This window comes from Trachurus trachurus, assembly GCF_905171665.1.
Source record: "Trachurus trachurus genome assembly, chromosome: 6".
In the NCBI taxonomy this organism is placed as follows: domain Eukaryota; kingdom Metazoa; phylum Chordata; class Actinopteri; order Carangiformes; family Carangidae; genus Trachurus; species Trachurus trachurus.
This window is the reverse complement of record NC_139897.1, coordinates 6327097-6340085: the sequence shown is the minus strand read 5'-3', so window position 1 is coordinate 6340085 and position 12989 is coordinate 6327097. Positions and strand designations below refer to the sequence as shown.

At 41.2% G+C, this 12989-nt stretch overlaps 1 protein-coding gene across 1 annotated transcript; it reads left to right on the top strand.

Moving 5' to 3' along the window:
* The first annotated feature begins 1129 nt into the window (after positions 1-1129).
* Positions 1130-11783, top strand: snupn (snurportin 1). Its single transcript, XM_083973191.1, has 9 exons — positions 1130-1264; positions 2439-2603; positions 3242-3425; positions 3692-3796; positions 7281-7377; positions 8983-9080; positions 9256-9333; positions 9790-9870; positions 10776-11783. Exons 2-9 carry the CDS (start codon positions 2446-2448, stop codon positions 11094-11096), a joined length of 1122 nt encoding a protein of 373 aa, XP_083829317.1. The 5' UTR covers positions 1130-1264; positions 2439-2445; the 3' UTR covers positions 11097-11783.
* The last annotated feature ends 1206 nt before the right edge of the window (positions 11784-12989 follow it).

Sequence of the window (12989 nt, the reverse complement as noted above, 5' to 3'; positions counted from 1 at the left end):
TATTATGTAGGATAACAGTGGCAGATGTTATTCAAACTGTGTGCAGCCCCTATCATACTCTAAAGTTGTATGCTTGTTAAAATAACCATACCCATATATGTTACAAATTAGTAATACATTTTTAGTTTGTTTACTGTAGCATAGTTTCATGTAAAAGCAGTTCTGCAGTAACAGAATGAGACAAACCATCACACTGGTGACATGGACATTCACAAAGCATCAATGTGATTTTAGACTTCACTGGAATATTTGTTTTAGAATCCAATAATAGCCTATTGATACGAATGAGGACATTCATTTTTGATGCAGCGTGAATGCAGGACACACTAGCTTGGGGTATGAGCAACTTGTAATATTTGTTTAACTTATCTACTGTTCTGAATAGCCAATGATGCAACACAAACACGACAGGTAGACCTACGGTGGCAATTGTGCTTAATGAGCGCTTTAACCCATTAGAGTTTATTGCAGCTCTCCTCTTTCACTGTAGGTAGCATACAGTCTGTGGTAGAAAGGGTCAGAGTAAGATGTGGAAATGAAAACCTGAGAAACAGACATAATGTTTGTAGGCCTACTACTGTAGCCTACAACCTCATGTAGAGGTTGTTAGACAGTGGCTATGTTGAGAAAAAGAAATATGTGTATCTTTAAAATTAGTCATACTTTCTTCCACGTAACCATCTAATTAGTGATGAACAATACAGATTTTTTTTTGCTATGTTGTGACAACCTATAAACAGTGGCATGCAAAAGTTTGTGCACCCATGGTCAAAATATCTGTTAATGTGAACAGTTCAGCAAGGGGAAGATGAAATGATCTCCAAAATGACACATTCACTTTAGATTTTACTTTACAACCTTTTTTTTTTTTTTTTTTTCATCTTTTACATTTTCAGAATGACAGAAAAGGAAAAATGACCTGCAGCAAAGGTTTGGGCCCCCTGCATAGCAGCCTACCTAAATTTTTCACTCTAAAATTGTAGAAAACAAAAATATTACACTGATATTGCTTAAAATATGTAGTTTCATGTTTAACTTTATGCCTTTTGGGCATATGCCTTTTCATTTCATCTTCACATTAACAGAAATTTTGCCCAAACTTTTACATACCAGTGGCTGGCTGTGTGTTGTGTTCACGGTCGGTCTGTAAAACTCCGGGTTAGTTCGCAGCTCGTGGTTGGCCCACCAAATACGGCCAATGGTGGGAAAGACGACGCTGTGACGTCGGAGCCGCGGTCTGTCGCAGCCTCTCTGGATGTCCAAGGTATGGAGGGATGGGTGGATGCAGCTCTTGTGTAGTTTATTCTTCCAACAAACCCTCTGTGCGGGCTTTGGTGTGGCTCTGATAAGTGTGTGTCGCTGGTAGAGCTGAAAGCAGTGACACCGCATTGTTAGCCAACAGCGATGCTAACGGCCCACAGCATGCTAGCAGGTGTAGCATGAGGCTAGCAGGCAGACTGAGTTGGTTAACTTTTAATGTCAGTGAATCCAAACAGACTTTAACAAGATGGGAAGTTACCTCTGCTGTTTTTGAAGACGTTTTCCGTTTGGGTGAAGTACACATGTGCTGTCAGTGTGTGATGTATTTAACGTTAGTGTTAACACTGAGGATGCTCAGTGTTTGATGCATGCACGTTTCACTGAGTAAGCTACACTGGCTCAAACTAATAGACTAATGGCAAGTTTAATCTGTGTGCAGTCACTTTCACTGCTCATTTATCAATGAGGGTTGGTAAAATAACCATATCCTCCAACGGACTGCATGGGTTTCAGCTGGGTGTCCCTAATAAACTGGCAGCTGAGTGTATTTGGCATCTATTCTCTATATAGTCTAAGGTTCCTGGACTTCATTTAGGGAACCCCTGGTCCAGGTCCAGACCACAGCAAATAACGTGAAATAAGCATGCGATCTTTTCTTGACTGGCTAATTAGAGTTGTGTGTACCAATTCCCCAAGTTAAAATAAAGAAATCTGTCCTGCAGCAAGCCTGACTTCAAATGTCAATGGATGTTTATTCAGCCCTTCATGAATTTAAAAAATGGAGAGAGAGAAAAACAGAAATTCTGACCAAAGATTAATTTTCAATCCAAAATGCCAAACACTCACTGGTCCCAGTTGCTCAAATGTAAAGATTTATAGGATACAAAGTAAACATTCTGGGGATTGGTGGTTCAGAAAAAACATAAGCTATCAGAAGCTGTGGGGAATCAGCACAAATGTTTAGTTTGACATTTTGTAAACCAAGCCAGTTTGTGAGTTTAATGGATAATAAAAAGAATTGTTTATTGTAGCCATATTGCCTAATCTAAAGACATCTGACATACAGTAGATCCCTGTATATGGCATTTGAGTCACACACCTATACAGCAGCATGACCAAGTGTTCCATGTAGACGAAGACTGGTATAAGCCTTCATAACCATCATTTGTGTTTTCCAGAGTCCCCATGGATGACCTGACCCAAGCCCTCTCGGCCAGCTTTGCTGTGTCCAAGGAGCCCAACAGCACGGCCGCCCCCCACCCTCGGCTGGCCCAGTACAAGAGCAAGTACAGTGTGCTGGAGCAGAGTGAGCGGCGGAGGCGCTTCCTTGACCTGCAGAAAACGTACATGTTTAAACCATTTAGAGTTTGTTGCATCCCAACCGTATATATGTTTGTAAATTCATGCAAAACTGCTGATGCACGTTCGGGCAGTTTTTCGGCAAGTAGTCTCTGCATTTACCTTGAAAACAAATCCATCTCATAACGTTCCGTTATTATCTCATAGTGTGGTGAATGTGCAGGTCATAAATTTTCCACCAGAGCGTTTTGGAGTTGTTGGATTGTGTATTTGATGAGTTTGATGAGGGAAACCAAGAAATCCCATTAGCCTCTGTAGTGTAGCTCTGAGCAGCTCGCAGCTCTGCTCCGCCGTTCTAAAAACAGCTTGCACCGACAATTAACGGTAAGGAACCTACTCCTAAAACTATAGGGATTATGGCAATGGGCCAATTTGCCAAAATGTTGAACTATCCCTTTAATATCTGATTGGTGCATCCCTACTGAGAACTCCGTCATACACACAATAACACTTAGCGCTGCAACTTCTGCAAGGCACGCACAATTGATCGGTTTTCAAATGTGAACTAACATCAGATTTCAGGATGTTTTACTGCATGTTTTAATCCTGTGTGTGACCAGTAAGATGAAACTCCAACAAAAGGTACCTAAAGGAGACTTCTTTTTCTCATCTGTAAACTCAGTAAGCGCTTGAACTACGTCAACCATGCGCGGCGCCTGGCCGATGGGGACTGGACGGGGGCAGACAGTGATCCAGAGGAGGACATGGAGAAACAGGAGGAGGAGGAACAGCAGCAAGACGACAACGCAGAGGAAGAGGGGATGGAGATTGAGAGGAGGAAGCTACCAAAACATTATGCAAACCAGGTCAGTGTTTGACGTATCATGACCTAGATATAATACTCAGTCTCATGTGTGAAGGGCTAATATCAGGTATCATTCTGCTGCCTTCTCTGGTTTGTCCAGCAGAGGGCGCCTAAGTTTGTAAAATGACAGCCCAGCTCTCTGGCATCAGACCCTGCTGCAAATAACATTCTTCTTTTTCCATTAGTTTTTGGACTGTCTAATACAATTGTTAACTGATATTGAATGCTGAGCTTGTTAATGATCCTGCCTACATTTATTCTCCTTAGATCATGCTGTCAGAGTGGCTGGTGGATGTGCCATCAGAGCTGGACACCGATTGGCTGATGGTGGTCTGTCCTGTGGGGAAAAGATCTCTCATTGTTGCCTCCAAGGTAGGAACCTGTCACTGCTCTGTTTCACCGTTTCACACGATCGTTTGCTGTGGTCAGTTCACTAGGGTAATAGATAATCATTTTAAAGGGATAGTTCAGCTTTTTTGAAGTGGGGTTGTATGACCTACAAATGCCCATTAAGTACACTAGATGCAGTAGAAAGGTCTATGCCCCCCCCACTGAGAAACACACCAGTTCAAGTAGGGATGTGCACGGTTACCCGAGTACTCGAGTAGGCAATATGCTACTCGGTTATAAATTATTACCCAGTTAACCTAGGATTAAAAAAATGGCATGTTAGAGGCAGTCTAGCGTCGGATCAAACTACATTATCATGCCATGGTTTGGCTTTTTCGTAGTGTTAAAGAGTTTCAAATCAAGCAATGTGATTTTTTGCTGTGTAAAAGCATTTTTGGATCGAGCCTCGAACTTTCAAACCTTTTACAAGAATCTGTGTTGGTTTCCTGGGCGTAAACCGTCGGGAGGGAGACGGCAGGTATCATCAAGTCTGTTAGAAAATATGCTTTCAGTTTACAAACATTCTGAAACATTCCCAGTTATTTCCTGAGACGATGCGAGGCAGAGAGGAGCATTTATGCCCCGGCTGCGCTCTGTCCGTCAGACATGACGTCATTTTATTTTTATTACAGTAATCAGTTACCCGGGTAACACCAGGTTAGGTTACTCGGTTAGAAAATTATTCGAAATGCCCATCCCTAAGTTCAAGAGTACGATCTAAAGTAAAGATTTACAATGCATCAGCTGGTTGGGAAAAAAAAAATCCTGAACAATCTATCTCACTCAGTACTCCCTGGTCCTCCACTGTTCACCTGTTTGGATCAGCGGTGTGAAGAGGCGGAGTGATACAGCGCGTCGGGGAGCCTGCCTGTGTGGAGGAGTACAAACAAACAAACTTTTTTCCGACCAGCTGACGCATTGTAAATCTTTACTTTAGATGGTACTCTTGAACTGGTGTATTATTTTGAGACGGGACTTCTCACAGGCAGCGAAAATATGCTGATTAATCGTCCCTCATTGACAACAGTGTACTGCCTGTGTCTCAGTGCAGCGCAATGCGCCTGTATTTCTCAGTGGGGGGGAGCAGAGACCTTTCTACTGTATCTAGTGTACTGAATGGGCATTTGTAGCTCATACTACCCCACTTCAAAAAAGCTGAACTATCCCTTTAAGGTTCCACGCTGATAATAGAGTGTATGTAGATCCAGGCTGCACAGTCAAGTCAAATACAGCTGAGATCCTCTGAGCCACTTCTTAATGGCTTTTTGAATAAGTTTCCATCTCTGGTGATTCTGATGAGTCGTTTTCCGTCCCTGATGGAAAAGTGGTACAAGTTTCCACGATGTTTAATTGGAAGAACAGCCACCAGCGTCTTGTCTCATTTAAATGCATTGTCACGACTGAATCAGAACCTGTGACAGGATCACTGCACAATGCATCTATTATCTGTGCACCCAACACTGCATTCCTGGTACGGACTAGAGTGATGCGAGTCGCAGTGTGAGTAAGAGGACCCACCTTGTCTTAGCTGCCTTGCACAATATTGATAATGTGTGCTAATTACTGGTGAGAGAGAAACCAGTAAGTCTGAAGAACTGATGTCACGATCATGCCGTGAAGATTATGATTCATTTATTTAAGGTGCACAATCAGTGGATTTGGCTCGAGTGAATCAGTTTCATCAAAATCGAGTGAATCACTTTCATCGAAATCAAACATGAAGCTGCGTACACAGCCTCGGACGTGTATTTGTTTTGAATCTCTGAGCAAACTACGCGACAAGAATGTAATGTAAAAAAGAAAAAGGGTTTGCCTTGGCAGCGAAGTGTTGAGGAAACTGGAAAAGAGAAGTAGAGAAAGCAATTCCTGCCAGACGACACAAACCTTATTGAGCCACACTGTGTCTCATCATCCAGTTTGAAATAAGAGAAGTTACAGTCATGCTGATTCAGAGGTAAGTTATGTCATTAGATTAGAAAACAGAACCAAAACTAAAGATGATTTAAAAAGAGACATATCATACACTTGTATAACTAGTCTAATATTTGACCCATTTGTTTGTGATCCAGACAAAAGCCCAAAGTTGTGTCAGTTGTGAAGCTGTAGTCCATCTAGCAGTGTCTCTCAAAGCTAGGACCGTAAAGTCGTACCCTTTTGCCATAAAGGTTGTGCAATGTTTATAAAGCCTTATAAAATGTTTTGTGCTGTAGTTACTTTGGATTCAGCGCCGTCTGTTCTGCAGCATTCCTCTGCGCCGGCTCTCAGGGGAGGTAATCAGTCCATCATCACCTCCTCAATCTGGCTTAGATGCGTTAAAAAAACAAAAATATAGTGAGAAAGTTTTAGAGTTGTTGTAGGAGAGGAGCATAAAAACATGTAAAAAGAAAAAAAATGTTTTAAAAAGTTTGGCAACCTCTAATCTACAGCAAATATTGAGTGTCTGGAAATTGGAATTTCACTGGAAATGTCTCAGTTTAGTTAGTATTATTAATTTACACAGTATTTTCAAAATCATCAAAGACATAGATGGAGAGGAGAAGTGAAATTAGCTCTCATAAAATGTCTTGTGAAAAATAGTTGTCATAGCTTTAACTCAACTAAACAACCTTGTTTATTTTCTGACAGCATCATTTTTTTCTGTGGAAGTCTAATCTGAGGCAGACATGAGCTCACTCGCACTGCACTATATCAGTCTCAGCTTCAAGAGAAATGAAAAAGATTGAAAATAGTGAACATGAAACTGCTGGTAACTGGTAAAAAAAAAAAGTGCCTGTCCTGTCCTGTCCTGTCCTCTAACCTGTGTTGCGCCAACGCTTCACACCCTGTGATGCAACCATCTACAATATCATAATGACTGTACACCTACTGTCAGCTAGTTCCTGCTTCCCGATTTCAGACCTCGACCCCACCGATGACAAACGTTTGAAACACCACTTCACTCCAAAAACAAGAACTGAAGCTCCTTTGAAAACCAGAAAGAGCAGATGGTTCCCAGTGATGGAGGAGAGCTGAATGACAGTTTTCATCTGCTCACAAGCCCTGGGTCTTCTGTCAGGGTTACACAATATGATAGAGAGCGTTTAAAGCTGCTGTGTGGCTCTGTTTCTAAATGCACAGAGGCAGCTCTTAAATTTTGACATATGAGACTTCAAAAGGAGGATCTACTGTATCAAAAGTTGGTCCAAGGAAGGAACAGTGGTGAAGCCGCCACAGGCTCATTGATACACGTGGGGAGAGAAGGCTGACCCGTGTGCTCCCATCCAACAGACCAGATACTGTTGCTCAGACTGCTTCTGATAGAAAGCTGTCCGAGGTGGTCATCGTGTTATGACTGATCAGTGTACAGTACATGTGCCTCTGTAAGGATGCACGCCATAAAGCAGACCAATAGAAGAACCCCAGCTAACAAAGTGTCCGCCGTCTCCTCCCTCTCATGGTGTCCCTCTGTTTGACTGTGTCTCTGAAGGGCTCCACTGCAGCGTACACTAAAAGCGGCTACTGTGTGAACCGCTTCCCCTCCCTGCTGCCCGGTGGGAACCGACACAACTCTGCCATGGGAAAAGGTAGGAGGGTTGGCTTGTATCTCTGGAGGGTTAGTGGTTCACCAAAATGGAGCAGCTGGACATTTTCACAACACACACTCTTCTTTCGTCTCTCTTCCTCTTGTGAGGTTTATTATTCTTTAAAACTTTTTAACCTCCACCTATCTGTCATACACCAACCAGCTTTGAGCAGACTCGCATAACTTTATTTTTACTTATTTTAAAATGTAATTTATTTTAAGATCCCACATTGTCCAAAAGTATCAAATTAAATGACTGAATAGAATAATTTTAAGACTGTCTGATGGAACTATGATCTTAGTATATCTATATTTATATTTTTGTTGCAACATAAGGGAAGATAAAAAGGGAAAATCTAAACATTTAGGGGTCAGTGAAGCCAGAGATGCAACCAAAACACCCAGTGAAGAGGTGATATTATCAGTATTACCTTTGAATAGTCTGTGTACTTGTGAAAAAAGTTTGTTTTTTAAACCCTAAAATGTCTCACAGCATTAGTTGTTCATTGTTGAACCAGAACCAGCCATTAAGTCTTGGGTGTGGGTTGGTTAATAGTGTCTTCAAAGGGATAGTTCAACATTTTGGCAAATTATAGTTTTAGGAGTAGGTTTGTTACCTTTAATTTTCAGTGCAAGCTGTTTTTAGAACGGCGGAGCAGAGCCACGAGCTGCTCAGAGCTACACTACGGTCGAGGCATTCACCATGCTACGAGATAATAACAGAAAGTTACGAGACAGAGTTGTTTTCGAGGTAAATTCATGCAAAACCACTGATCCGCTGATGCGCTTTCCCATTGGAGGCAGTTTTTTGGCAAAAACAACTCTTGTCTGGTAATGTTCTGTTATTATCTCATAGTGTGGTGAATGTGCAGGTCACAACTTGTCCACCAGAGCGTTGTGGAGTTGTTGAATTGTGTATTTGTTGAGTTTGATGAGGGAAACCAAGAAATCCCTTGAGCCTCTGTAGCGTAGCTCTGAGCAGCTCGCGGCTCTGCTCCGCCGTTCTAAAAATAGCTTGCACCAACAATTAAAGGAACGTACTCCTAAAACTATAAGGATTATGGCAATGGGCCAATTTGCCAAAATGTTGAACTATCCCTTGAAATTGTTAAATGGATAGTTTTGTTCTTTTTTTTTGTCCCAAAACATCAAACAGGACTTGTAATAATTATGCAGATCAGTAATCACATCCAATATCTGTGGATAAATATTCTTATTGTGTTTTATTAAAAGTTGATGGAAGTGCTTGTTCCATTTTCAGGCTCAGTGTCTGAATACAGAGACAGAGCCCATCTGGTTTGTCTTTTTACCTGAAATCTGCTACAAGTTTACTAAATCAACCAATCAGAGGAGAGGCTCAGAGTGTCTCCTGACCTGTTGTTGTTATGAGAGCTCCAGAGAAAACATAATAAAACTACACTGAGAGGACTTTTGGTTCTTACCCACAAGTACATCTTCTGTCAACACTTCAAATGAAACTCAAGTGTACAATGTGGGGTCTTTTAAGTCAATAATAGTAAAGATAATATTGTCAGTCACCATTAAAGAGTTCTATACCTGTGGATTGTGTATGTGTAAATTGGGCTTTGTGTTTGTCCCCATGCAGACTACACAATCCTGGACTGCATTTACAGCGAAGTGGACAGAACGTACTACATCCTGGACGTCATGTGCTGGAGAGGCCACCCGGTCTACGACTGCCCGGTAAGACCGCCGTCTAATCCTCCAGCAATCCAGGAATGCTTGTCTAATTGCTTAAGTAGCAAAGTCTGGGACACAGATGTGCTTTTTTTTTTTTTTTTACCAGGTTGCCCATCTCATTGGCTCTGGGTTTGAAATGGGAGTTTTTTGTTTACAGTGCTTGTTTTCTCATCAACAGACTGAGTTCCGTTTCTACTGGCTCCAGTCCAAAGTCCAGGAGACGGACGGCCTATCAGAGATCGCCAAACGCAACCCTGTGAGTACCAGAGACAGGAATAGACCCTCTCTACCTCCTGCCTACTTTTAGGTTTCAGTTGTTTGATGTGTTTACTTAGTTGTTTTTTTACTTTGTGTGTTGTGTTTTATGCCATGCTGCACTTCATTTCCCTTTATGGGAAGAATAAAGTCCTGAACTTGAACCTAAACTTCCTCAGTGGAAAACAAGACAAAGGGACATTAAGGCCAAATCTCCCATTACTGTCTTGGGGACTAAGTGTGTACTAGAGTGATTATTGCACACAAATCTTAGATTACGGCGCTCGAGTGAACTTTGGGCTCCACCTCTAAACCTTCAGTGTTTGTGGCCCAGCTGGGTGGAAGTGAAACCATGCTGAGTCCGTGCAGCACTGGAGAGCAATTTTTCTCATATTTGACAAGAACCAACATGTCGTGAACTGAACATCATGGTGCTCTGGTTTTGTTTGGTCCACAGTTCCGGTTTGTGAGCCTCCAAAGCACAGACTGCACGGCAGAATCACTGCAGAAAGCCCTGGCAGCCGAGTACAGCTTCAGCGTAAGAAGAGATTTAAGATTTCATCTTTAACTGTTTAACTACAAACACCCTAATCTGTTGTTGCACAATGTTGGTAGAGTGGAGACTCTGACAAATCCTGAAAATGATGGATGTAATGATCTGTTTGTGTAAAAATAAGTCCATGAACATTTGAAATATATCACAAAAAGTTAGGGATATTTGACAAGAATATCCCTATAAAACGTTCATGCTACAGTGATATTCTATCATGAAAGCCTTTTAAGTAGAAGGATGCAATGGTCATTTCTTTATCTCAAACAAAAGCTAACAACAGTGGTGGCTATAGCACAACAAAAATCTCAATGTCTCAGTAACTTGATCAAATTGTTGTCTTGGTCTCATGATGTCAAATTTGAACATGGTGGAGAGGAGAGGGATGGAGAAGAGGACTGTATACAAATTGTCACTGAACCAGAACATTTAGTGGTTCAATGACAATTGAACCACTAAATCAGACGGTGCTTGTGATTTTTGTGGTTAATCACCTTGTTAGAGAACAGCATGTTATTCAATAAGTACTGAAACTTTGAACAATTGGACATGTGCATTCAAAAGTTTAGAGAAGGTTAAATTAAGTTCACCTGTAAAGGTTATAGTGCATTTTAGGTGCATTCTGAAATTTAATCTAAAAGCCAAACATCCCTAACTTTTTGTGATTAATGTGTTTATATATATATATATATATATATATATATATATATATATATATATATATATATATATATATATATATATATATATATATATATATATATATATATATATATATGAAATTCATATATATATGAAATTCTGGCCGCAGGTTGATGGTCTCCTCTTCTACAGAGTCTGACAAATCCTGAAAATGGTGGATGTAGTTCTGATTAGTTTCCTTCTGGCTGCAGGTAGATGGGCTCCTCTTCTACCACCGACAGACCCACTATACTCCTGGCAGCACTCCTCTGGTGGGCTGGCTTCGCCCCTACATGGTCACAGACATCCTGGGTATAGAGGTGCCTGAAGGACCCCTCACCACCAAGCCGGAGTACGCCAGCCACCAGCTGCAGCAGATCCTGGAACACAAAAAAACATCCAGCGAAGTGCGCCCGGCCAACAGGAGCGGAGGCTACGAGCTAGAATACCTGTCCACGCCGTGCCAGGACAGCGCGGACTCTCTGAACTTTCTGAATCAAAATCCAATAAGGGAGGCGAACATGGAGAACTGAGTGGGAGGCCTAACGAGATGCAAATTGCCAACTCAGTGTTTCTGAGTGGCGTCAGCCCACATATGGCTCTTTAGAATGTCTGCTGAATGGTTCTGCAGATCTGACCAATTACAAAGCATGGCTAATTCTAATCCGGCAACTGCTCAGGATGCCCTCAGCGTGCAGATTAGTAGAGCCATGCTCTATATGTTTTAATTTTGGCTAAAAAAAAACATTTACATCTTCAATTCTACGTGCTACAAAATTTGGAAATGAACAGTCCTGTTGAGAATAACTGCACAACATTTAACCACTGCCCTTACAATGTCACCATGTCACACAGATCCCTTTCATAAACACCATAGGTGGTCGCATGCGCTCCAAAAAAGAGGACAACAGGTGTCTTATGTAACGTTTTTGCTGCTCTGCTCTTTGTGCACTTAAACAGATTTCACATAAGAAATGTCTCATCCTTACTGTTGTCAGTTGTTTTTTCACTGATGCATATTCAGATTTTTTGAGCAGATCTTTACCTCCAACATTAATGGAGACTTGTTTTGGAGGATTAAATGTTGCTGACTGGTCAGATCCTGTGAGCTGTCCTCATGCTGAACAGCACGGGTGGCATAGGCTTTTACAATTCAGTACAGAGTTTAACATTGCCAATGTGTTTTAAAGTGTAAGTTTCTAAATAAATGTTTTTATTGGACTGCATTCCTGTTCACTGTGCTGCCATTTTTGTTGCTGTTGAAAGATCTGCTGTATTTCAAAACCAGCTTTCTATATGAGCGGAAATTTACACAAGAATAGCAAGTATCCCTACATATACCTTTCTCACAACTTTGATGAAATTTTGAATGCTGAATATATTTCAAACAAGGCTGTACAAAATAAACACAGAACAAAACCTAAGGATAGAATTTGTATATCTAATTACACTTGCTTGTCAGTGTGTACCTTTAAGTAGCTGGTGTTTCAGTGTACGGTAAGACGTGACTCATACTGCTGTTCATAATGCCAGCGGTCATCAGCAGAATTCATGAGCATCTCTTCCTCTGTGCGCTCGGCTCACTGTGTTATTTGCGTAACTGTGAAGAACTGGGTGGAAACTGTCAACAGGAAAAGACGTGTGAAGTGTCTGGCAGAGCTGACAACTTTACAGTGACCTGTGCCAACACACTCTTGACAGAGAACACCTAAGATTGAGTCAGGTTGCAAATATCTTAGGAAGGGAGGTGACCTGGTTCTCAATTTCCCTTTTGTTCTCTTCGTTTTAGAGAAACGAGACTGTCGTTGTGAACTTCAGTTTCTGGGTTAAACTGAAAGTTGTCAGTTTCAAATCCTGAGACCGGTTACCACGAGGTTTCTCTCAAGACGTTTAAGTGAGCTGAGGTAGTGGTGTAAACTTAAACACTAGTGAATTGTTGCATTGTCTCCCACGTTGGTTCAGACTCAAATATCTCAACAACGATTGGATGGCAATGAAATCTCCACATGATAAATCCTATAGGCTTTTGACACAGTGTTTGTGGTCATCAGAGGAAGCATCTTACTGACTTTTGAGATTCTGAGACTTTTATTCTAGGGCAGTGTTTTTCAACCTTGGGGTCGGGACCCCATGTGGGGTCGCCTGGAATTCAAATGGGGCCTTAAATAAATGTCTAGTAATTGATTTAAAAAATCCTGATTACATTTTTTTTAACTAATTATTATTATTTTTTAAATTATGATTAAAAACACCACACACAATCTTAAACAACTGTATTCTATACTTCCACTTTCTCGAATAAAAATCTAGTTCAAATAAAATTGCAGCATATAAAAATGTCTGTGTCAATATAAAAATGTCTGAGCTGGCCTATCTTGATTGACGACCATGATCACGTATCTGCACGTGATCACGGGGTCGCCAGA